The sequence below is a fragment of the Cebidichthys violaceus genome, unplaced genomic scaffold (assembly GCF_023349555.1).
Source record: "Cebidichthys violaceus isolate CVI_PGR_0920_01 unplaced genomic scaffold, fCebVio1.0.p SCAF_7, whole genome shotgun sequence".
Classification (NCBI taxonomy): domain Eukaryota; kingdom Metazoa; phylum Chordata; class Actinopteri; order Perciformes; family Stichaeidae; genus Cebidichthys; species Cebidichthys violaceus.
Window position 1 is genome coordinate 5,447,671 of NW_027176927.1, and position 24,413 is coordinate 5,472,083.

The 24,413-nt window shown below is 39.3% G+C and overlaps 3 protein-coding genes and 1 long non-coding RNA gene across 8 annotated transcripts; 2 read left to right on the forward strand and 2 right to left on the reverse strand.

The window, feature by feature from the left end:
- Window positions 1–60: 60 nt before the first annotated feature.
- Window positions 61–1,356, reverse strand: LOC137891211 (transmembrane protein 238-like). Its single transcript, XM_068735715.1, has 2 exons — window positions 1,038–1,356; window positions 61–707 (listed from the first exon to the last, which is right to left on the reverse strand). The coding sequence occupies exon 2, from the start codon at window positions 698–700 to the stop codon at window positions 374–376; it is 327 nt and encodes a 108-aa protein (XP_068591816.1). The 5' UTR covers window positions 701–707; window positions 1,038–1,356; the 3' UTR covers window positions 61–373.
- A 192-nt stretch (window positions 1,357–1,548) lies between these two features.
- On the forward strand, window positions 1,549–5,906 carry ccdc106a (coiled-coil domain containing 106a). Of its 2 annotated transcripts, none has more exons than XM_068736238.1 (8): window positions 1,549–1,586; window positions 2,178–2,247; window positions 2,331–2,429; window positions 2,528–2,749; window positions 2,882–2,938; window positions 3,072–3,353; window positions 3,473–3,640; window positions 3,757–5,906. In XM_068736238.1, the coding sequence occupies exons 2-8, from the start codon at window positions 2,178–2,180 to the stop codon at window positions 4,071–4,073; spliced, it is 1,215 nt and encodes a 404-aa protein (XP_068592339.1). In that variant the 5' UTR covers window positions 1,549–1,586; the 3' UTR covers window positions 4,074–5,906. The 2 variants fall into 2 exon arrangements, with proteins under 2 accessions (XP_068592339.1, XP_068592338.1); XM_068736237.1 differs by having other exon boundaries at window positions 1,550–1,638.
- A 653-nt stretch (window positions 5,907–6,559) lies between these two features.
- On the forward strand, window positions 6,560–14,483 carry u2af2a (U2 small nuclear RNA auxiliary factor 2a). 4 transcript variants are annotated; one of them, XM_068735400.1, is made up of 12 exons: window positions 6,560–7,178; window positions 8,120–8,261; window positions 9,964–9,999; window positions 10,306–10,412; window positions 10,621–10,772; window positions 10,921–11,037; window positions 11,131–11,287; window positions 11,410–11,489; window positions 11,827–11,949; window positions 12,059–12,145; window positions 12,670–12,918; window positions 13,025–14,483. In XM_068735400.1, the coding sequence occupies exons 1-12, from the start codon at window positions 7,130–7,132 to the stop codon at window positions 13,157–13,159; spliced, it is 1,434 nt and encodes a 477-aa protein (XP_068591501.1). In that variant the 5' UTR covers window positions 6,560–7,129; the 3' UTR covers window positions 13,160–14,483. The 4 variants fall into 4 exon arrangements, with proteins under 4 accessions (XP_068591501.1, XP_068591502.1, XP_068591503.1 ...); XM_068735401.1 differs by having other exon boundaries at window positions 11,131–11,269; XM_068735402.1 differs by lacking the exon at window positions 9,964–9,999.
- Window positions 14,484–17,076: 2,593 nt separating this feature from the next.
- LOC137891459 (uncharacterized) lies at window positions 17,077–21,920 on the reverse strand. Its single transcript, XR_011105352.1, has 3 exons — window positions 21,621–21,920; window positions 19,682–19,765; window positions 17,077–17,821 (listed from the first exon to the last, which is right to left on the reverse strand). It is a non-coding gene; the product is annotated as an uncharacterized lncRNA (long non-coding RNA).
- Window positions 21,921–24,413: the final 2,493 nt, after the last annotated feature.

Consider the following 24,413-nt stretch of genomic DNA (forward strand, 5'->3'; position numbering starts at 1 on the left):
TTGCCTTAAACTGGTGCTACGAAATAAACAGGTCAGCAGATGAATGGACAACAAAACAAATTAAAACAGCAGATTCATCTTTTTAATCTTCATATATTGGAATTTATAGTAGAGCGTATTACAGTACAACCCTGAGTGTACACATAAAACTACTCAAGCAGAGAGGATACAAATTCTCCCAGTTTTCCTGGTGAAAACAAAAAAGGACACTTTTTGAAAAAAAAATGGGAATGAGGTGTATGTTAAATCCACATGAGAGGTATTTGTAAAGAGAACGACAAGCATCAGTGACACTCCTTTACCTCAGGCAGTTTGGCTTGCGACATGGTTAAAACAGGTCAGTCAGTTAGTTGGCATCTTTGGGCCAAACTTCCTATGTCGGGCTGCTGTGAGTCCTGGGGATCCGTATCCTGCGGCTCACGGAGCGGGCAAGGCGGTCCATAACTCCATCAGTTCCCCCATAATCCTTTTTGGACTTCAGACCCTCAATATTGCCACTGTACCACATGACCCAGCCTGCCAGGGACATTACTACCAACAGAGCTCCTGAGTACACCAGCAGATCCCCAAAGTCTCTGCCTTGGATCTCCAGCGGAGCGAAGACTCCCAGTAGGAGGGATATCACACCCAACAGGTCCATGAGCACAGCAAACACCAGGGCCAGCTTACAGTGGGACAAGCCGTCATATTTGGGCGCCATGGCTGCACTGAAAATGATAGGGGAGGATGTACTGTCTTCAGGACATGTCAGTTCAATAACAATAAAGTCACAGACTGATAATTAATGGCATTTACCACTTACATAGGCAAGTGATCTTTTTCCTACATAAACACACAGTTATTTTAAAATAACACAGCAACATAAAAAAGTATATTTACAATACTGGCTTCTGTTCTCACACGTTTTACACTGGTCCTGCATTTACAGTCAAAACAGGTGCCACACCTGTCCTGTACGTTTCAAAATCCTTTCATATGCTCACCAAAGTCAACATTTGTAAGAAATCATTTTATGCAAAATAAAATCTTAAACTTACCGGTGCGTTACCAGTTTGGTAGTAAATAAAATTCAACGTCGATTACAATGGCAATCGTACGTTTTGTATTTTTCCGGATCGACGCTCTAAAGCCACCAGCCAACACTGAAACCTGACACCTCGCCACCTGCTCTACCTGTCTGACGTTACCTGCCCTACAGTGTGTCGACGCTGAGAGTGGACGATGTTAGTGCGCATTTTGTCCTTTTGTCAAATAATTTAGTTTTAGACCAATAATTATGTATCAAGTAAATCAGCAAATGACTCAAGAAAATGTTACTTTACTGCACGCAAAATGATTATTTCTTCCGAATGCATTATTTATATACCTATTTTAAAAGACTCACCGCTTTAAATACTGCAATGCGTTATAATACACTTTACGAACAAAGCCTTTGCAGGACTTATTTTTTCCATTATGACCGTTTGCCAAAGACGGTCATTACAACCGGAAATGACGCAGGAGAGTGTTAAAAAAATAAAAGAGCGATAATTGTTATTGTTAGCTTGTTAGCTAGCAGACGAACTGGTGAATGGAGATATGACAGAGTAATAACATCTTATTACATGTGCACGATTAAGTTATTACAAACGTACAGTGGTATGTACCAATTTCTGCACAATATATCGGTAGCATAGGGATTCTAGTGATGTCTGAATGACGGAAAAGAACACTAAAATGTGCTGAAAGGATGGAATCCTAATTTTATATTCGCAGCTAAATTCTTGCTAAATTCGAGCTAACGTAGTACGAAGCTAACTCTAACGTTAACTCCCTTCCATATAGTGAGCGCATTACCTGGCCGCTAACGTTACAAACTGATACTGTAACGTTACATACTTGTGCAACACATTCGTTAACTGTATCAGTTTATACATGCATGACCAGAGAGGGTATCAAAACCATTAGCTAAGGTTTGCTGGATGTCTGGGCTTGGATACAAAACTACATAATGAAGGCTTGTCGGTGAACTGCAACGTTGCCCTTTTTTCCCTATTTTTTTATTTTTTTATAGATGTGACCACAAGCACTATATTTAAGTTATTTGTACGATGCATTAGCGTTAAATATTCCAGCGAGTTATTTTGCATTTCTTTAAAACCAGTAACTAATGTTTTTTTCGTTGTCTGGTCTATGAGATGGAGGACGGAAACAGGACTGATGCTGCTTCCACATCCAAGAGCCATGCAGGCTCACTCCACCTGCAGAGTAAGCTTTTTACAACTGCAAATACATATGATTTCCAACCTGTAGGCATTTAATAAACACTACGCATGTTCCCTCCGGTTCAGCTCCCAAAAACGAGGATGCCTATGAAATTTCCATCCCCTATGAAGAGAGCAACTTTGAGCAGCAGGGATTTTTCAATCAGAGTGATCAGAATTTTGAAGGTGAACGTTAGAATCAATACTCACATTTACCTGTTCAATAATTCTATTCTTCACACAAAGTTTTCAATTTCCCAAACAATCCTGCCTGTCCGTCTCAGAGTCGCCCCCATCTGCTGGCTCATCTCAAGTAAACAACTCATACATGGCGATCACCAACCTGCGAACCCAGCTGCAGATCTCTCTGGAGAAAAACTCTTGGCTGCAGAAAAGAATCGAGGACTTGGAAGAGGAGAGGGACTTCCTCCGTTGCCAGCTGGACCGGTTCATCTTTTCCACAAAGAGCCAGGGACAGGAGCAGAGTCAGAGCCAGTACAGTAACGGTGAGGACAGGGGACAGGTGTGAGATGACAACCTGTGCAATAAGAATTTGAGTATAAATTGATTAGAAACAACATAAAAGTCTCTAAGGATGGAAAACACATTTTTAACTCTTTTTATTTGTCTCTCTGTAGGTTATGAATCGAGACGATTCAACTGGAGGGTAAGAAGAGAGGAAGATCGTCCCGTTGGTAAGAACAACAAAGATGTATGCACTTAACTGCTAAATTAAAAACAGTTCAATATAGTTGTTGGTTCAATATACATATTTATTCCATCTAAGATTGCAGGTTCTCAACTGTTACGCCTTTCTTCTCTTCACAGAGCAACAGAAGTCAGAGTCTCAGCATTTCCCCTCACGTCAGTTCATCCAACGAAGGCCTGGTCCTCCAACAATGGTGCCTTCCAAAAACCATGTCTCCAATCCACTAACCAATCAGCTTGCCTCTATAAGTGCTTTGTTCAACTCTACACAATCCCAGGCCCTCTTGCAAGGCCATAGCCATAGTACTCCCAATACCACAGCCAGCGGCAGCAGTGGCAACGGCAATAGTGCTACAAGATCCTCCATGAATGAAATGAGTGGACATAGCAACATAGGGCCAGGTAATATAAATGGCACGAACCCATTACTGTAATTGATCTAATTCTTGGGGGTGAAAATGTTTCCTGTGGCTTTTATCTTGTGGGTTTTGCTGAGATTTTTTTTTTAATGTTCTCGTCAGATTCACTGTCACTCTTGGGAGAATCTGATGAATACTTGGATCAGGACGGCTACCTCGAGGAAGAGGAAATGATAACAGGGGAAGATTTACTGCAAGATACCATTAATAGCAACAGACACCAATTGAAGAGAAGGCGGGTCTTCCGAGCCCCTAGAGAGCGGCAAAGAGGTAAGGGAAGGAGAAAAATCCTGCAACAAAACACCATATTTCAGTTTCATTCGTTAACCGTAGACTGTCTTATATAACTGCTGTAGTTAACTCTCTTGTACATTCTTGGTCTTCAGTGAAAGATGCTGCTGGAGTGTTGTTTCGCTACAAGAAGATCCTGCTTACATACCAACGTCTGAAAAATATGTCGAAAGCCTTCCAAATCCACGGTGTGGACCGCAACACAGTGGCTTCCACCACACCCATTGCTGAGCTGCTGCTAGTTGCCCCAGAGAAAGTGGCAGAGGTGGGCGAGTTTGACCCATCCAAGGAGAAGCTGCTGGACTATGCCCGGCGCTGCTACGCTGCCCTGGATGAGGAGACACTTAGCCGGGTGCAGGCCCTGAAGAAGAATAACCTGCTCCTGCCCATCTCCTACAGGTTTAGACACTGAGGAGAGAGAGACAGAAGAATGGGATTTGTTGGTGGTTAAGTTTGGAGAGAAGAGGCAGTTTGGTTCTGATGCAGCAGGCCAGCTCACCCTTGAGAACAGAGATGTCCAGAGGCATGAGGAGTTATTTTGCTGTCTCTGCGTCCTGGATATGGCCACAAGAACTATGGCTCAGATCCTTCGCTTTTCAAACAAATAAACATTTCACTTTTATTATCAATATGATGTCAGTTTCTTTGATAAATCTTCACCATCGTTCCAGTTATATTGAGGAAATGGGAGTGCCTGCTGCATTCAGAAAGAGAAAAAAACATGGTTCTCATTGCTTGAAGAGCAGAAATGGCATGTCTGTGTGATTCAGAATGTGTCTTTACTATTGAAATTGCTTTTCTTCAGTACTTAAGTGAGTGTAACCAACTTAGCTCATTCATTTTTTTTGCCTCAAAGTTTGCAGAGACACACATACCTTTTCTTTCCTGAACATCTGGATCAGCTTGTGGCTCGTAGTTCAGGAATTGATTGTCTTTATCATTTTAGTTCCCGACAATATAAACTATAAGCATAGCAATTTTTTGAGCTTTCACTCACAATGTCTGTGTGTTAAAATTATGCTACACTCCACATGTTTTGTAGAATTATACTGTGCTTTTAAGAGATCATCATAATTTAATTTTGTTTATATTGCTATATGTGTCTTTGTTGTATTATTTTTGACGGTGTCATTATATCCTCAACCATTTTCACTTGCCTTAATCATATTTTTGGCATTTCCTTACGCTAGACATAGAACAGTTTTGGGCTACTTTCACTACCTGAACACCACCTAAATTAGAATCTTGAAGTCGTATTCAGTCTCTTTTGCTTTCCATTTGTTCGTCTTTAAAGGAGAAGAGAAAGACACAGATGCCACAGATCACTGTTTTTTAGTTAATAATCAAAGACAAACACAACTCTGTTTGACTCATTGTAATAATAACTGTTGGTCCTGGGCTCGGTTTGAACAACAATACTGCTGCATTACTCTGATGTTCTATTAAGGGTTGTACCAACCCTTTTTTTTAAATTATCTGTACTAAAATACAGTGTCTTCTAATGCTTCTGGTATTTAGACTCTTGCTATAACGCTTTTGTGACAAAAATACCTTTTGTAAGACGGTGCAGAGCTTTTCCTTAACAAGTTATTTGTAACTTTGTGTAACTTCTGGTTCTGTGAGACAAACTCTGGGCATTAATCACACAACAATTTTACAATCTGAGTCAAAGAATCAGCAAAAGCTTCTATCTTACCAATACTCCACGACAAATTCATGTGAAAAGAGCTCCTTGATGGTCTGTAGTTTGTAGAGGTTTTGTCAAAATTCATAATTTTCAAAGCGGCAGACATGTTGATTATATTGTACAATAATGCGTGGTGTTTGAATCGGTGCAGTGAAATTATGATATCTCTTATATTAAAACAGATTAGGTAACAGTGGAATTCAGTGACTCTTGGCTTAAATAGTCATTTTTTTAAATAATCAGATATGACAGTTATGTGGCTAAAAAGCAAGCAGTGCAACTTCTAAGGAGACTTTGCAAAATCATACCAGGGTACAGTTTTAAAAAAATAATGATGATCTATTTGTCATATTTGTACGTCTATATATTTATGTATGTTGACTGAAATGTGTATCTCACTGAAACAATGCCTATCCTTCACCAAATGTATAGTAAGACACAAATGTCATCAAGGCATTTGATTCCTTCCAAAAATGTAGATTTATTAATCTGTAAAATCCAACATTACCACTCATTGGAAAATGCTTATGATTGGGGAGTAAAGTGCTACCAATTTTAGTGTGTTTTAGCCTGTCTATTGGGAGGCATGCCAGACGGGGGGCTCTCCTTTAACCTTGAATTATACTTTTTTGTTACTTAAAACAAACTCCTAATCCTAAATTGACTGTCTTGACTTTGATTTGTCAAGACTTGAAACTGGTGACCTGCCAAATAAAACAGTGATCCCACCACAACATAGCAGACAATAATGATACTTAACTTAGCCATTTAAAGACTAAGGGAGGGGCACACGTGAAATTGACTTATTCTCTGAATTTATCCCAGCAGGATATAATGGATGCCCATTTCTGCTATTTTTACAAAAAATAATAATAATAGAAAATATACAAAAAAGAGAAATTATGAGATAGAAAGTCGAAATTATAAGATACACAACAGTCATAGAAGCAGCTCTTTGGCATAGGTTACCCTACATTTGACATATAAATGCAGGGTTGTTTTGAGCAAACGCACCCTTGAAAGGATTTTCAGCAAGAAGCAGCTCTTGCGTAGAAAGAATAAAACCGACTTTCTATCTCATAATTTCGTGTATGTATGAATGTATTTTTTTTTTTTTTTTTGCGTTCGGTAATGGGCTTCCATATCCATAGTATATAATGCTCTTCAGCGTCTTTTTTACTTAACATTACCGGAAATTTGTCATTCATCAACTTCCGGTGTCACGGTACCTGGGAGACGGAGCAAAAAAGCGGGCATACCGAAATCATTATTGTTTTCGTAAGCCTTCTAGCATTTAAAGGCGTATACATTTGACTTATATGGTTAGATAACCGTGCATTGTGGATCCGTGGCCGCCTGGGATTTGTTTTTGGCTCGGAAAAGAGTCTAATTCATTCGACTTTCGTACTCGCTAGCTAGCTAACTGGCTAACGATCTTCCACACTAGTGTCTGGAGCAGCAGGCCTTCTTCTTCTGGACTTTGCTACAAGCTAGTGAGCTAACATTAGCAAGCTAACCCATGCGAGCACGTTTTCTTTCTCAACGATTCTCTCTGTTACGTTGTAAATAAATACCACACCGCAGATGCGTGTTCTGGTTAACGATTTTTGGCATTTCTGTCGTTAAGAAGGCTGCAAGTTGAAGCTAAACTCACTTGAGCTACAACGTTACATCGGCGAGGCTCTTGTTTTTAAGTGTTGTGCACTTTGTTGCTAGCTTAAGCTAGCCACCGCCGACTGAACAACGCAGCCGCTGAAAGCGTAGCAGCCTTCGATTTAGAGATGTCGGACTTCGACGAATTTGAAAGACAGCTCTCTGAAAACAAACAAGGTAATTGAACCGTTTGCACATCAATTTAAAACGATAGTGGCACGATTGATTGTAAAACCCGCCATCGTTTTCGCTAACCTGGGTATGTCTAATTTCTGGAACATGGTAAGAACTATTAGCCCACGCTCTTGAGCCATTTGATATGTGATGCAGTCTTACTGATGCGCGGGTTGACTATAGTGTCGGACACGATGTAGCAAATTTCGAACAATGAAAGGCTTCTGTAATATTTCGGCAGCTGGCCTAGCTGCTATAAGGTAACCTGCATTGTTTCATTGAGGCCGGGCCAGGCTATATCCTGGGAGCCACCCTGCCTGTACCAGCTGACTAAATGAGGGAAGCTAGCATTCATTCGTTGCAGCTGTTGCAGTGAACATTTCCAGTGTTATTTAACGTCATCTATTTTTGCCTTCAGCTTTCTCACAACCTGTTGGTAACATCATCAACCATAGCCACTGGCCTTATCCCACAATAAGCTCTCTTTAACCCAGATTTACATTAACGCTCAATACACTGCTTCTTGCTAGTACACACCGTTAGTCTATGAGTTGGTCAAGTTACACATTGTGACACTTCAAAATCAAATGTTTAAACTGCATACATATATGTGTTAAATGTTCTATTTTAAACAGCTATTGGTAACTACTCATTGTATTACCACCATGAAAGCTGTAATTTCATGAAATTGCTGTCATGGCATATACAAACTTTAGTATCGCCATATGAACTACGGTTATGCAGGACAGATTCAAAATCTGTTATGTTGCTCATTGCATGTCTAATTTCCATCTAAGTGCAAGTATTACCTGAGTATTTGACATGTATGCTATGAGAGTTATTAGTATCTATGGATTGCTTTTTTTTTTCATTGTTCCACTGGCTAGGTGTGTATTACATTTCATTTACCATTCTTTGAGTAAATAAGCACTCTATTCCTGCAGCTGAAAGGGACAAAGAGAACCGCCACCACCGCCGGTCCTCCTCCCGCAGCCGCAGCAGAGAGAGGAAAAGGAGGAGCAGAGACAGGGACAGACGCAGCAGGGACCGTCGCGGGGACAGTAAGGACCGCAGACACAGACGCAGGTGAGTACCTTTTTAATGAAACTACACCAGGACCGGAAAGCTGTGTCTGCTCATCACATAGTCTACCCCACTGGCGTTGCAGTTCATGTAATTACCACCGGGTGAAAGTCAAGTCTTTCAGTCAAGCATATGCCACCGCTAATATAATCTATATGAATATGATATATAAACGCTTTAAAATTGTGTTTTACAGATGTTTATAAACATGCACATACTTTGTGGAGATCGGTGTCTCTGAGTGTGTGCACCTACATGTATTTGTGCCACACTAGGCCCCAGCATGTTTTCTCCACACCCGTGGCTTGGGTCTTGGCATCTAACCAGTTGCCTACTGTATTGCAAATGCAAACTAACTTAAGTCCTTTCCCTCGAAGTCCACTCACATCACCTGTTCACAATTTTGGGGGTTTATCTCTCAGTAACATTGGCGGTAACCAGTGTGGGTAATAGTGTAAATTCACAAAGCGTTGACTTTTAAGTGTAGCTGTAGATCCAGCAATTTATTTAGACTTACTTTAGATGAGCTTGACAGTCTCCACTGAAATTTGACTGTGCTTTAGCTTATGAAATATCTTATTCACTAAGAGTTTGACTTTCATGCAGTCTATTTTTGATGTTATTTTTATGTTCTCTGTCCTTAAGCCCTTTGTCACAGGTGCTAATGACATTGTAGTAATTTTGCCTCAAGCCCATGGGACAAACTCTTGAATACACAAACCAACAGCTGCTTCAATCTCTTTTTTTGTTCATGATGATTTAACATAGAATATCAAGTCATAAATGGTTTTATTAAGAATTTTAGATCCATCCTGGAATCATAAATTGCACATGCTGGTATTAATAGAACTGATATGAGAAGCATTGCTTTGTATTTTTGTTTGATATGCATATTCACTCTGGTGTCACATTACATCAAATGTCTTTGATACATGCAGCCATCCAGTACCTGTGTGATTACCTCATGGTGAGCCAGAGTTGCATTGCCCATGGTTGTGGGAAATTATTTTACTAGTGCAAGTTCTTCCCAGAACACTGCCAAAACCGGTGATAAGCATCTACCATTGTGACAGTCCTGTCTGCTGTCAGGGAAACATACTCTCTTTTGGACACATAACGCCACATCTTTTTGGATATGATTAGGAGTTTGGAGAATGATGTATACTTTTTGGTAAATCTGGTGTTTGTCAAATGGATTAGTTAATGCGTTTGTATAAAGCTGATTTCTTGAAGCCATACTTCTCCTGGGTGACCGCTTGAATGCATTGTTTTTAACGTGGACGTTTGTGAAGCTTGTTGCTGTTCTTCTCGATGGCTGTGAATGTGACCTCTGACCCGACTGTTGCTCCTGGTCTTTTTGCTGATTTGAAACAACTTACTGGTTGGTGTTCACTTGGTGTGAGCAGAAGAGTAAAAATGTGGCCCCTCCCCTAGGATATAATTTCTGATTTCATCGCATCATTAGTTGTTTGCGAATGGTTTTGTATGTCAGCTGTGAGGCTTACTGAATGTACCGGTTTGTCATTTGAACTTCAGAGATTTTGCACTTTTTTTTCTCTTTCTTTTTTTTGAAACACCGATTGCGATAGCTTTTTGTATTTGGTGAGGTCATAGAAATACAGGTTCTAATTTTGTGAAGTGGAAATGTTGGTGAATGTCATAATTGATTTCAGAGAAATGTGAAACCCTTCCAATGTCATTTCAGCTCACCAACCAGCTTCCCCCCGGACAATGCTGGAAGGTAATAAAGCAAACTAACATATAGTCGGTTTGTGCATCATTGCAACAACTGCAATTTAATGACCTGCCCCTGATTCTATGTAGTGTTGACTCATTGTGTAAATATCTGTCTGGATTGGGTTTTCTGTCCCTTTTTGTCATTATGTGTACACGGTTTTGATTGACCTCCCAAAGGTTACCAGATGTTTTTGTATATTTTTTGAGGACATAGCCTAACATCTGATCTAGTAGTTTACTGCTGGGCTAATGCGGGCTATCTTCTACGTGTTGATTGCATTCATTTCACCTTCTATTCCTTCCTGCACAGCCGTTCTCCACACCGTGAGAAGAAGAAGAACAAGGTGAAGAAGTACTGGGATGTCCCTCCACCTGGTTTTGAACACATCACTCCCATGCAGTACAAAGCCATGCAAGGTAACCATCTCGGTTTCTTTTTGATGCAGCATTTTAATGGGGTTACTAGTATTGGAGTTGGCAAATTGTTTTGTTGTTAGCCACATGTTTACTACAGTAGTTAGTGCAACCTTTCTTACTTCATCAGTAATATGCACGTCGAGCTACTGTATGGTTCGAGTTAAAAATATAATCAGATTGTTGAATGTTTCCTGCCTTTGCTTTCTAGCTGCAGGCCAGATCCCAGCCACAGCCCTTCTGCCGACCATGACTCCAGATGGCCTGGCTGTTACTCCCACCCCAGTACCTGTGGTGGGCAGCCAGATGACCCGGCAGGCCCGCCGGCTCTACGTTGGCAACATACCCTTTGGTATTACAGAGGTGAGGAATGGGACAGCATTTGGCTTTTAAATCGAAGTTTATAAACCTGAAAAATATTTGTTAATGTGACTGTCATCCTCAGGTTTTTACTAATTTCAACCCAAAATGAAATGACTCTGTTCCTTAACCCCTCCCCCTTTCTGTTCAGGAGTCCATGATGGACTTCTTCAATGCCCAGATGCGTTTGGGTGGTCTTACTCAGGCCCCTGGAAACCCTGTCCTTGCAGTACAGATCAACCAGGATAAGAATTTTGCCTTCCTTGAGGTGACATAATAGTCCCTTTATCCTGTCATTTGTTCTCCCTGGGTGTGTCTAACCATTTAGAATTTAATCCCCTCTAATTTTGTTTCTGTGTAGTTCCGTTCAGTGGACGAAACAACACAGGCAATGGCCTTTGATGGTATAATCTTTCAAGGCCAGAGTCTCAAGATTCGTCGTCCCCACGATTACCAGCCCCTGCCCGGCATGAGCGAGAACCCCAGTGTCTATGTGCCTGGTACACAGCCAATTAATGGTTTTTAACCCTAAGTACTTGTGGCATAATTCATGAGTAATCAGTAATACATAATTCACAGGAGCTTGCTCTCTGTGCATCTCTTTTGATTTTTCTTACTGTTGTCTTCATGTCACCTACAGGTGTGGTGTCTACAGTGGTGCCTGACTCGGCTCACAAGCTCTTCATTGGCGGCTTGCCCAACTACCTGAACGATGACCAGGTCAGTATTTCTGAATGAAACTGGGCTACAGCTAATGTACCAAACCAGAACTGCACAATACATTTATATTCCATTCCAAAACGGTGTTAACTACTCTAACCATCGCTATTAGTATTAGTAGATTGGGTTAGAAGATACTTTTAAATCCTGCATCACTGGTCAGGAAATTTGAAGGGCTCCAGATTACCTTGTGTCCAGCATCCTCTTTGTTGAATTATGCTTGCAGTGATAAAGCCCTGTCAGCAATAGCAAAACTAAACGTTGGGCTGTTTTGTTCACATCATGGCTGGAATCAGTGGACATTTTTTACCCCACTCCTTTGTCTTGTGTGTCTCAGGTGAAGGAGCTCTTGACGTCATTTGGTCCTTTGAAGGCCTTCAACCTGGTGAAGGACAGTGCTACTGGCTTATCTAAAGGATATGCCTTTTGCGAATATGTTGACGTAAACCTTAATGACCAGGTAGGCAATGCTACAGAAAACAGTTGTCCAAATACTACATTGTCATTTTACATTTCCGCACTTGCTTTGGTTTTTGAACGTATAATTCAAAACCGTAATGTTTTTTTAGGCTATAGCTGGGCTGAACGGCATGCAGCTGGGAGACAAGAAGCTGCTGGTGCAGAGAGCCAGTGTGGGATCCAAGAACGCCACTCTGGTGAGTGTCCAAAGGCTGGACAGATGACAGCAGGGTGGGGGAAGCTGGATGGTCCTTTAGGGTAGACGAGACAGGGACTCAAAATTAACTCATTAAACCATCACCCCTCCTAAAGATGCAGATATTTAAATAAACATATCAGTGTGGTTCGCTGATTATAGGAAAGCTGACAAACGAGGTCATCTGTATTTTCAATAGATGTAAAGAAGTGTCCACTCCATAACATATTTAACTAGAACGGCACTTGGAGAGCGCAGACCTCTGCCACGGCAGTTTCCATAAGTGAAAAAAGTGGGTGTATCAGTCCAATATTGGTCAGCACACCACACACATATAGGTTAAAATGTAAGAAAAATAAGGTGAGGTCAGAAAGTTATTGATTTCTGACAGAATTTCCCACTTTTTCTGTTGAGTAATTCTGAATGACATTGATGATGTCTTGCAGCTAGTCCTAATACTCTGAGCACGTTGGTATGTGAAGTATGCCATTGACCCTGTTCTAACCATTCTGTCTGTCCTTGCAGACTAGTATAAATCAGACCCCAGTGACGCTGCAGGTGCCGGGTCTGAATAGCTCAGTCACTCAAATGGGTGGCCTGCCCACTGAGGTGCTGTGTCTGATGAACATGGTGGCGCCAGAGGAGCTGCTGGATGATGAAGAATATGAGGAGATTGTGGAGGATGTCAGGGACGAGTGCAGCAAGTACGGCCAAGTCAAGAGCATTGAGATCCCTCGACCTGTGGACGGCCTGGAGGTGCCTGGGACTGGCAAGGTAGGAACTGCTGTATTTGATTCGATCATGCTCGAGTTAGATATCATGAAAAATGATCTTATCATAGTCACTCATTGTAATTGTCATACTTTTCACTCCTTCATAGATCTTTGTGGAGTTCATGTCCGTGTTTGACTCCCAGAAGGCCATGCAGGGGCTGACAGGAAGGAAGTTTGCCAACAGGGTGGTGGTGACCAAATACTGCGATCCAGATGCTTATCACCGTCGAGACTTCTGGTAGAGGAGGCATGAAGAGAAGAGCGGGTGGGGGGAGGGCATGGGGAGGGGAGGGAGGGAACATGTATTGTCCATTTTCAAATCGGCCCCCTGATTGATTTGGCAGAGCAATGTTTCAGGTAGATCTAAGAGAATTAATCATTTGACAAATGGCTTTGATGTTATCCAATTAATCATTTGAGATCTATGTGAAATGTCCAGCAGTTAAAACAGTTTTTTGGAATTGGGGAAGAGCGGGGAGTGTTTATATTGAGTCCATAACAGAGGGGGCTAGGTTTGGGTGGTAATGGTGTAGCTGGGTGGGCGGGGAAGTCAAAGATTTTTTGAGAAATGTGTGTAATAATAGGTCCAGGATGGGGTCAACAATTTTTATACTTTGTGAGACAGGGACGTCATTTTGGGTGGGAGGGGGGTACCACACTTTAAGGTTTGTATTTAAATGGAGTCAGCCTGTTTTAAGTACATTAGGAAGAAGTTGCAGTAGGGAACTAACTGGACTATTCTGATGGAGAAGAGGGATGGAAAAAACAAAACAGGAGTGTTTATTTGTGAGTGGGGGATGGGGAGGAGGATGAGGGCATTTTTGTTTGACCATCTAATCTAGATACACAGTAGCTGTAACATTCACTTCCATTTTGCCACCATCATTGGAACGGTGAGAAGACAGTCCTCATTTTTATTTTTTTATTTTTTTTTCGGATTTGACTCATTTCAGTTTTTATCAGACTACTGCCCCCCTCAGGACGATTGTCAGAGAACATGTTGTCTGATTGGACAATGTCTAAATGTCAACTGTAATTGTTCCAATACTGTGTGTAGCTTCACTGATTTGAGCTGTAATATCACCTTATAGTCAGGCTGCAGAATAACATGAGTTGCTGAAAAAAACATTCTCCACTATACCGTTTGAGTTTCTTTTTTTCTGTAATTTTTTTTTTTTCACACCCATCTTCTGTGCACGGCTTTTAACAGGTGAGGTTGTTTGTCTCAGCAGTTCAGTCCTGATTTAATTAGAGAAAATAATACAAAGAAAGATGGAGAGAGGCAAACATATTGGTCTTTAATAGAGGATTTATATCTTCCTTACCAAAAAGCCTTAATGTTATTACATGTCAATTTGCTAGATAAATACATTTGGCTTGCCCCTCTACCAATGATGTCAGTAGGTTATTAAATGTCACTATCTTGTCCTTAAGCCTTGCATCACTAGTTTTCATTTATCCTTGTTTCCCAGCAGATTTGGGGTGTAAGATGTGTTGGACCCAGTTGTTTTTTGTGTGTGCAACGTCTCACCTCTTTGATAAGACCAAATAAACACATGACTAATACCCTTGACTCATGTTGTACTGCAGGGTGAAACCAAAACCACGCAACTTCTCTCTGTTCGGTCAACTTCCAGTATGATTTGTATTGAAGACAAACTAGATAATTTGATCGCAGATGGCATATGCACACTAAATAGTTCAAACTAATACTGTAGTAGCTCGTTTGAGACATTTGAGCTCTCGGGGGATGAATTGGTGAATGAAAGGCTGCAGACAGCCTTTCTATCCTATACCTAACTAAATTTAAACAAGCAAAAATTCATATTTTAGTGTTTTGCTTTCCTGATTTTATTATGTTGCTGAAAGGGGATTTTCACTAAATCTAAGAGGTCTGTATGTATTTGCACAAAATCTGTTTTTCTCTCATCTCCCTCATCTTCTGCCCTTAAATCTCTGAGGACCACATGTTCACACTGTACGGGCCTGAGACTGTTTTTTTGGGGTTGCTAAAAACGGCACTGAAGAAAGATTGTGTCAGTGATAACTTATGAGATGTTACTCCTTACTGTCTGAAATCTGCTTTCTCAGTGTCACTGTCATTTAATTTCTTTCCTCTCTGGAAAAATGTGATTTCTTAAATGATTTAAAATCCTAAAAAACACATCTAGTTTATAAAAAGCAAAAACGGTCTTTCGTTTGTCCAATTTGTTTTCAAATGTTGATTAAAAACTGAATTTACATGATGTTTTTCTTCTTTATGCTTCTCTTATGCACGCCAGCATCCACCAACCAGGCTGCAGCAAAAAAAAAAATGTAAACAATGAATGATAACATTCATAGTTAATTATGTAAATGGTACCATGTCCAGACAGTTTAAGGATAATGTCCAAACGATGGAGCGATTTCAGTCACAAAAAGTAGCTTTTTGCCTTTTTTTTCTTTTTTAAGAAAATAGTATGGGTGATTGTTTTACACAACCCCTTAAATCCTTTCATCGTTTGCTTTTATATTTCTCATGGCTCCTATATCTCGAAAAGTAGTGTTAGATTTTAGTAATTTCCATACCTGGAAAAGTATGAATAAAATGTTTCCACACTATTCCCCCTCTTCTATTTTCCAAAATATGAGATTCAGAGTTTCTAGAAATAAATATATAATATATGCAGAATATATTTCAAGTCTTTTGGAGCAGGCAGCTGGCACAACCAACATTTTCCAGAGAACTGCCTTGGTGATAATCCTAAAATGAAAAAGAAAGCTAGATGCAGACTTTGTGTAAATTGTTCAAGACTACCGGATGGCAATCGTAATGTGAAAAAAAGTCTTAGTATAGTGTGTTGTAAAGAAGTCATAGTATAATTTTGTCAAAAAAACAATCCTAAAAATTCATAGTATAGTGTCGAAAGAAGTCACAGTAGAGCATGTCAACAAAAGTCATAAAAAAGTCCTAGTATATATAACATGTCGGAAAAAGTCATAAAATAGTCATAGCATATATAGCATGTCAAAAAAGTCCTAGTATAGCATGTTGAAATAAAGTTATGAAAAAGTCATAAAAAAGTCCTAGTATAGCATGTTGAATTAAAGTTGTAAAAAAGTCAAAGTATAGCATGTTGAATTAAAATCGTAAAAAAGTCCTAGTATAGCATGTCGAAAAAAGTTGTAAAAAAGTCATAGTATAGTATGTCAAACTAGAAAATACGTTGGAAAGCTGAAATGAATCGCAAAGAAATTGCTGAAAATACAGAAATGGGAGACTACCTGTCTGAAAAATGTTGACGGCCAAAAGCATTAAACTGCACTGCTGAAAACCCTTCTTGTTGAAATGTCTAACTGGCAGACTTGGAAGCTTTAAAGGTTTAAAGGTTCTCTATACCAAATTCAGAGCATCAACATACCATCAAACTATTATTTGTTTTGTAAAGATACACAGGAGTAAGGTCCACCTGAGCAGAGAATGAAGTTTCTCCCTTTGTGTGTGTTGTAATCAGAATTTGTCAGTGTTTTGTTAACATAGCCGAGCCGGCCGCGTGCCTTTTAGTGCATGAGTAAGTCTGGACGATATAGAGAAAATTAAATAGCTCCCTAATTTTAGACAAAAAGCTTGATAGTCATATTGCGATGATATTGTAGGGTTGACCAATATCAGAGGACCTGTGCTTCATAGACTGCTGTGTACTCAAAGTATATAAAGTAAAATGATTAAATCATATGATACCAAGACAAAAATAAGAAACAGACTCAGAATTTCTCAATTTTCTGAGTCTGAAACTTTCTAAGTTTCTTTTTTAAGTAAAATTGCTAAGGAGGTAGAACAGATGACATTTTTTTTTAAATCTTAAGAATTCAAAAAGTTTAAAGGTTAGAAACATGAAAAGTTATAGCAGGCATGTCCAGCTGAACATTTTTATAGTTGAACGGTTTCTGTAGCTTAAAAAATGTAGAAGAAGCATGCCAAAAAAACGTACGGAAGAAATTGTTGAAAGTAAAAAGATTAGAATAACAATACCAACAAAAAGTCATTGTTAACATGCCCAAGCGACCACGGAGGCAAATGAGAAGATCAGTAGTCGAGAAAAGGTTTCAGATGAAGTTTATTTTATTTTTACAATCACACAAAATAATTTCTAAAAAAGTCGTAGTATAGCATGTCGAAAGAAGAGATAAAATAGTCATAGTATATATAGCATGTCGGAAAAAGTCATACAAAAATCATAGTATAGCATGTCGAAAAAAGTCACAGTATAGCATTTTGAAAAAGTCATGAAAAAGTTATATTATAGCATTTTGAAAAAAAGTCATAGTATATTTTCTTTCCATCACAAACGCTCAAGATTGAGAGCATGCTAGGGGATCAAATACTTATTTCACACAATCAAATGCAAATCAATTTATAACTTTTCTATGATGTGATTTTTTTGATTTTGTTTTTGATATTCTGTCTCTCACTGTTATAATAAATCGACCAGTACAATTATAGATCGTTCATTTCTTTGTAAGTTGGCAAACTTACAAAATCGGCAAGGGATCAAATACTTATTTCCTCCACTGTATAACACAAACCCAGGAGACTGCACTGGTAAGGTAAAACCCTGCCATAAAGATGGCTAATTTAAAGTGCTTGGTGAAGCTTCTTTCTGTCCAGGTTCATCAGTATCTTCTGGGACACTTTAAATGTGCATAAAAACCTGTCTGCAGGTAGCTCAAGTTGATGCAAAGATCAGTCCAGCATGACACATCCACAAGTGATGCTTAGCAGGCCACCGAGAACCTCTATCCCCTCAATAGCCACTCCCACATCCTCAGGCTCTTCTTCAGGCTCTGCATTCTCTTTTCTAACCATGTAGATCCCCATGGTGGTCTGAACAATCTCCGTCTCTCTCTTTGTCCATGCTGAGATTCTGAGGGAAAACCAAGAAAAAACCGAGTTGGACACCAGTTTTTTATATTAATTTTAAACAAAAAGTTAATATGCCTCCCAAGACACAAGTTATCCAGATTTACCTCAGGATCTCAACACCTCAACAACTGCTTTATGTCTTTTTCAGCTGTTCAAGTGATCTCAGAGCAATTAGTTTACATTCTTTGCTGTGTAAAAGGGACATAACATTGTTATAAGTCTTTGCTTTATGTCATGTTAGCTTACATGAATGCCTGCTAAGCTACATTTTTGTTTTAGTATGAGGTGTTTCTAACCTTTTTACTCCAATCGACAGAAATGCCGTTCAAAAGTAGCGCTTAATGCATAATCAAACGTTTTGTTGTTATTACAACATAGCTTTACCACTCTAACTTTTGGTTATATTTTCACCAATTATTATTAGTGAACTATTAGAACTATTGTTCCAAGTCAAAAAGTAATCCTGGTCTCTGTAGAATTAATTAGAACCATTGGCGTCTATTTCTGTTCTATATTTCTGCTGAGGCAATGAATGGAATTCAAGTTGTGAGGGACAGAAGTTACATGAGATGGACAAAAACTCAACAACTCTCATATTCATATTCACAACCCTTCAACACTTTAAACAGGCTCAGACCCTTTGCAACCAAACTCATCTCTGACCTCCCCTTCACTTTTAGATTTGTTTGAAGCTGTTCTTCATTTGCCCACTGTGAGAACAAAGTGCCTTCAGCTCATTCACCCTGTTAAAAATATACTGTTTGATGGTAGGACTGCAACTAACAAGTATTTTGATAATTGATTAATCTGTTGATTACAAATTGTATTAATTGGTTATTAATCTGATAAAAAAAGCTTATTTTTTTTCTTGTGTTCTTGTACAATGCTTTTTTACTACACATTGGGGATGCAGCCATGTACTGAGAATAAAAGGGACATTTTAACAATGCTAGTTGATAGTGATTCACTTTAGATTGTCTCTGACTGAAATATTCCAAAACCTCCATCATGTCACATTATCGATTGTTTCAACAGAACCATACTGCTAGGCAACAGCTTTAGCCCATGTTTACTTTCTGTCAGCTGATGTCATTCACATACACTGCAACTGGGACACATTTGGAGTGTTTACAACTGTGTAAAGATCTATTACTTCTCTCCGACAGTTTTTTCAGCTAATTAGCGTTAGCTAAATCTGCTGTCGCTAGCTGTATGGGTTTGTTTTGAATTACAAACACAATTATAGGTTAATTTAAAAACAAATCTAATGGACAGAAATACTTTCAGCTTTCTTTTTGTTTTGTGATGAATCGATGTGGCCGGTGTTAACTTTATAAAAACAAAAAGTTGTGGCATTGGCCCCAATGGAGACATTGCAATAGTGCATGTAATGCATCATAACATTGAGCCAACTAATCGTTGACCACATTTCTTTGCCAAATATTAATTTTAATTGATTTTAATCAATTTAATGGATTAGTTGCTGCAGCCCCATTTAAAGTAATACAATTTAAAATTAGATTACTTAGGAGGTAAGTATGCAGTATAATTATTGTATAAATTACACATTGAATATTTCAAGGCTACTGAAGCCACGTCAGTATTTTCAACCTTCAATGTAGTGGAGAGTAGTGGTCAAATGAACCCACATCAGTATCTTAAAGGCTGGTGTTTGCAAACAGAGCATGATTGGTCAGTGGAATTCAATACCATGCATATTTTTATAGCATTATTTATTCAGTTTTCACATCATGAAGCATGAACTGTTAAAGCTTACAGCCACAAAGGGTTCAGAGTAGAAAAGATAGACGTGAGACAGGTGAATATGTGAACATATTTACATATTAACATATTTACTGACCCAAGTATTCCTCGATGAGTGCCTGGCTGTCCTCAGTCAGGCAGACACACAGGAAACTCAGGACACAATGTTTATGTTGCCACTCTGCAGTGAAACAAAGCAGATCCAACATAGGGCAGTACATTTAGTTGACAGAATTGAATGGAATTAAGGCTTTCGGGTCCTAATTGACAAACCTCCAGAGCGCACCTACCTTAGCTGTCAACACTGTAAATATGAAATTGTACTGCACAATATGAAAGCGAAAATTATTGTTTGAAATTGAATTTGATCCTCATTACCTTCAACTTGGTTTAGGCTATTTTTAGGTAAAAAAAAACCCCAATGCTAAATATGTTTGCAAATTCAGTTATGAAATGTTATAGTAGGGGGGGGGGGGCCACCGGAAGAAAATTGTGTACATTTAAATGCTCAATCTGGTGCACTCTGACAGCAAATGTATGAAGCTAGATCTATGAAGAACTTTGTGCTCTTGTTCTAGCAGCGGTGGAATGTAACTAAGTACGTTTAGGCTACTCAAGTACCGTACTTCAGTATAACTTCAAAGTACTTGTCCTTACTCTAAGTATTTCCATTTGATGTAACTTTATACCTCTAGTACACTACATGTGCCTCAGTGTTATATATGTGCTTGTACTGTAGGTGGGTTTGTTCTGCCTGACGCATGCTGCAGCCTGTTATGTCTGCTCTGCTCTAGTGTCGTACACTTTTCTTTTGCTTATATGTGTATTGGTTTTGTCTATACGTTACTCTCTGTTTATCTAAAAAATTAATTCCATTTTAATTTGAAATTTTGTAATTTTAGGCTGCCTTCAAACATCTGGCCGGGGACAGCAGATGAAAATTAGCCTCTCTGGCTAACTCTGGCTCACTTACTGTTGATTGGTGTGCATTGTCCCTGCAAAATAAACAAACAAATAAAACATCTCAGAGGAAAATATTGTACTTGCCTTAATTTGACAATATTAGTTACTAGTTAGACTTTGCAGATTCAGATTCTTAATACAAAATAGGACTCAACTAATAAGCTATGATGTATTATTAAGTGGTATATTGCCAAATTATTAAGTATATAAAGTACTTAAAATTAGTTCCACCTTCACCAGCTGCAACATTAACATGATGAACACATTAATGCATCAATATTCATAATCCAATGGCCTACCAGAATATTTTTATTTGAAATGGGCCATTATGCATAATGAGTATACTTTTACTTTGGTACTTTAGTATGTTCTGATGCTGACAAATTTCATACTTTTACTTAAGTAACAATTTGAATGGAGGACTTTCACTAGTAAAAGAGTATTTTTGTTGGAACGTCTCTACATTAGGGATCAATTTAAATTTCAAACAATTATATTCAATCTGAAATTGGGCAAAACAAAGCAGGCTACATTCCTGGTGGCACTAATCTCAGCCCGTACAAGGGCTTTTAGTTTTGGACTAAAGACTTGTAGACCATCCCTTTTATCTAAGCATGTTGCCCTCCATGGAAACTTTACATGGAAACATGTTGCTACTACGTGATAGGCGTACCAACATAAAGAGGATGTAGTGTACAGCGCTTCCCACAATAGGAACAACAGATGATTATTGTTCAGGGAAGTTGTTGAGCGTTAATATAAACCTACATACAAATCTATGTTGACAAATATAATGCACAGCCTGTAATTACACCTCTCAATATTATGAGCTCACACTTTTAACCAACTTCAATCTAGATGCGCTTGCTGTTAACAGACTCATAACACCTTGTCTGCAAGTGTGCGTCAATGAGAAATTAAGAGATGATACCTAGTCTGAGCAACAGGCAGCATGTGCTATTAAACAATGCGTTACCTAGCACCGTAGCGCGTTTGCCGTTAACGTAACATAACACTAACTCAGCCAGTCATCGGTTCGTAGCCATAATCAGCGGGCAGTCACCATTCTTTACCGTGATTTACTTGAGATCACTTTGGCAGCAAAAGCAACCAACGTTGTTGACAACCTTCACACGAAATTGTTTGCTACAGTTAGCGCAAGCTGAGTGAGAACGTGGTATCAAATGAATATCACAGTCCTGATGATCTGATGGCTGACGTTTAGCCACACGTGTATACACACACACACACACACACACACACACACACACACACACACACACACACACACACACACACACACACACACACACACACTTATATTGAACTGGTTTAAAAATAAACCTGAGGAGCCAAACTTGAGGAAAACATTCAGGCACGCTCCAGGTGCGCACGCATGTACGACAAAAAGTGGTGTGACGTCATACGCATGCGTACTACTGAATAGTTTGAGTCGGTGAATCCTCATGAAACTGTCTCAATCTCATTGTTTTGTGTTTGTAATTCCTTTAACATTAGCAAACCCATGCTGCTGCTATTTCTTTGTTATGAATAAAAGTTAATTGGGTAAACTCAAGTCAATTTGTTCTTGTAATACGACAGTTAATGATTAAATCAACTAATGACACAGTTCTTCTTGACTAGACAGCCAATTTACCATCTTCCCAAACAACTCACAAACAGAAGTGAAGTTTAAATCAGATATAAAGGTTACATTTTCCTTAAAGTCATATAAAACATATTTAAAGGAGACATTCATCGCTGTGTTATTTATTTTGTTTCCCATGCCTTGCGTATATATTTTCAATAGTGATTTTTTCTTTCTATCAATTAGGTTGAGCCAATCAATAAGCACCTTTGGGCTTATTTTCCTCTCCTTGTACATTAATCATCGTTATTTGTATGTCATTTGTTTGATTTTAACCTGTGCAAATAAATTAAATTGTGTCAAAATCCTCCAAGAAAATAAGTGAAGTTGCTTTTATCTGGTCTTTCCCTTTATATTTAAATCAGTCCACATGAGTACATAGTCTTGGTCAGCAGCAGTACATGTCAAATGCTATGTCCACTTGGAATTGTAACTGTAAAAGTTACAGGACAGCAACAAATCTCTGACATCAACTAATGTCCTGTCAGCTCTATACTGCCCATCTCCATCTGCATCGCTACACCCCACTGCACAAAACCCAGCAGCAGGGCCACTGATGCAACACTCTCTACGCTGTTGTTCCCAGAGGGCACAGATAAAACAGCAGCTCTCCCGGCCAACAGAAGCCATATCCACCAGAGGAAACATGTAAAACAGACCCTGCCTCTCTTATAGGTCAGGACACTGCGGTTTGCCTAACACAAGACCTATTAAATGTTAGAAGGAGCCCTCCCAAGGCCTGATGCTGCAGTGAAGATTGCAAATACATCTCCCTCTAGTGGTGAATGTAATACTCTGGTGATGGTCATTGTCATTCTGAGCAATGCCTCCCCATTGATCCTCATTCAGAAAGATAGAACACTGCAGCAGGGGGAGAGTGCAACACTGGAGTAGGATGGATTCAGTACTCTGTGTACATATGGCAGTTTGCACTCAGTGTATGGGAGTTAAAATAATAGAAATAACTCACAATGCACTGGCACAGAGAGAATTCAGGTTTATTGTGAAAAGCAAGACATTTTGACAAGTCACAATAGGAATTACACAGGTGTAGATAATACAATTACTTAAATTTAGCTGAAGTGGTTTCAGAGTCCTGACATTGTGAATGTTACCTCACTGTCACTCTGGGAGACTTGAACAGAACAGAGCCAATGATAATGTTATAAAAAACATTGACTAAAAATAAACTACAGTGTCCTGTGTGGCTTAAAGAAGCATGATTGATTTTGGACAACAACATAGAGCGGATCAATTAATCGTTTTTGTCTTTTTATGGCATCATGGATTTGTTGACAATAAGAAAAATACAAGATAGAGAAGAGCAAGACATAAGACTTATGCTTTAATCGGTCAAATATTCTCAACATACTTTGCAATGTCAGCGTAATGAATGGTTGCAGCTGTAATGTGCACATGTGTGGTCAGTGTGCACATGGCTGCATACACGAGAACACATGTGTGCAGTTTAACGTGTTCAAGCGTAAAGCAGTACTGCTGACAGGGCCACTTGAGTGATGTGGAGACAAGATTGTTCACATCAGTATACTGTAGATTATTGATGGCCTTAGACCGCCTGTGGACACTTTCTATCAATCTCATATGATGGAGGAGCAGAGTTAGGCTGCATAATTAGAAGCAAAGTCATTTTAAGGAACAGACACACATATGTGCGTTTAAAACAGATAGCTAAACTCTAGATGAATCCATTTATCCTGGCTGTCATGTATCCAACATGTTTCTTTCACTCTGCGGAAGTCCATTTGTAAACTGCACGGTGGCTTCAACAACAATCTCTCCTAAAAAGGAGCAGGAACTTGACTGTTTTGGAAATTGTAGGTGTTTATTTTACCTGTCACAGCCTACAGCCTGTATTGTCCCTTTTCTCCGATTCTCTCCTGTTCTGTCTTTCTGTCCCTGACTCACTCTCAGTTTGCATCAACCCCCCAGTCCCCCTCTCCTACCCTCCCTGAGTGTGGCTGGCCGCTGGGGTTGGCCTGCCTCTCGCTGTGCCACGTATGTAACCTAAACTGTAGTGGAGCCAAGCAGGGCTGGGCCACGAGTAAAGCTTTCCACAAGACCAGACTGAATCTCTGAAATCTCTCTGGATCTTGTTCAGTGAGGAATGAAATGGAGCTCCACATTGATTTTCTTTTCTAAACCATTTGATTTTGAGGCTGTGTAGTCCATATCTGCATCTATCTCACACATTAGGTTT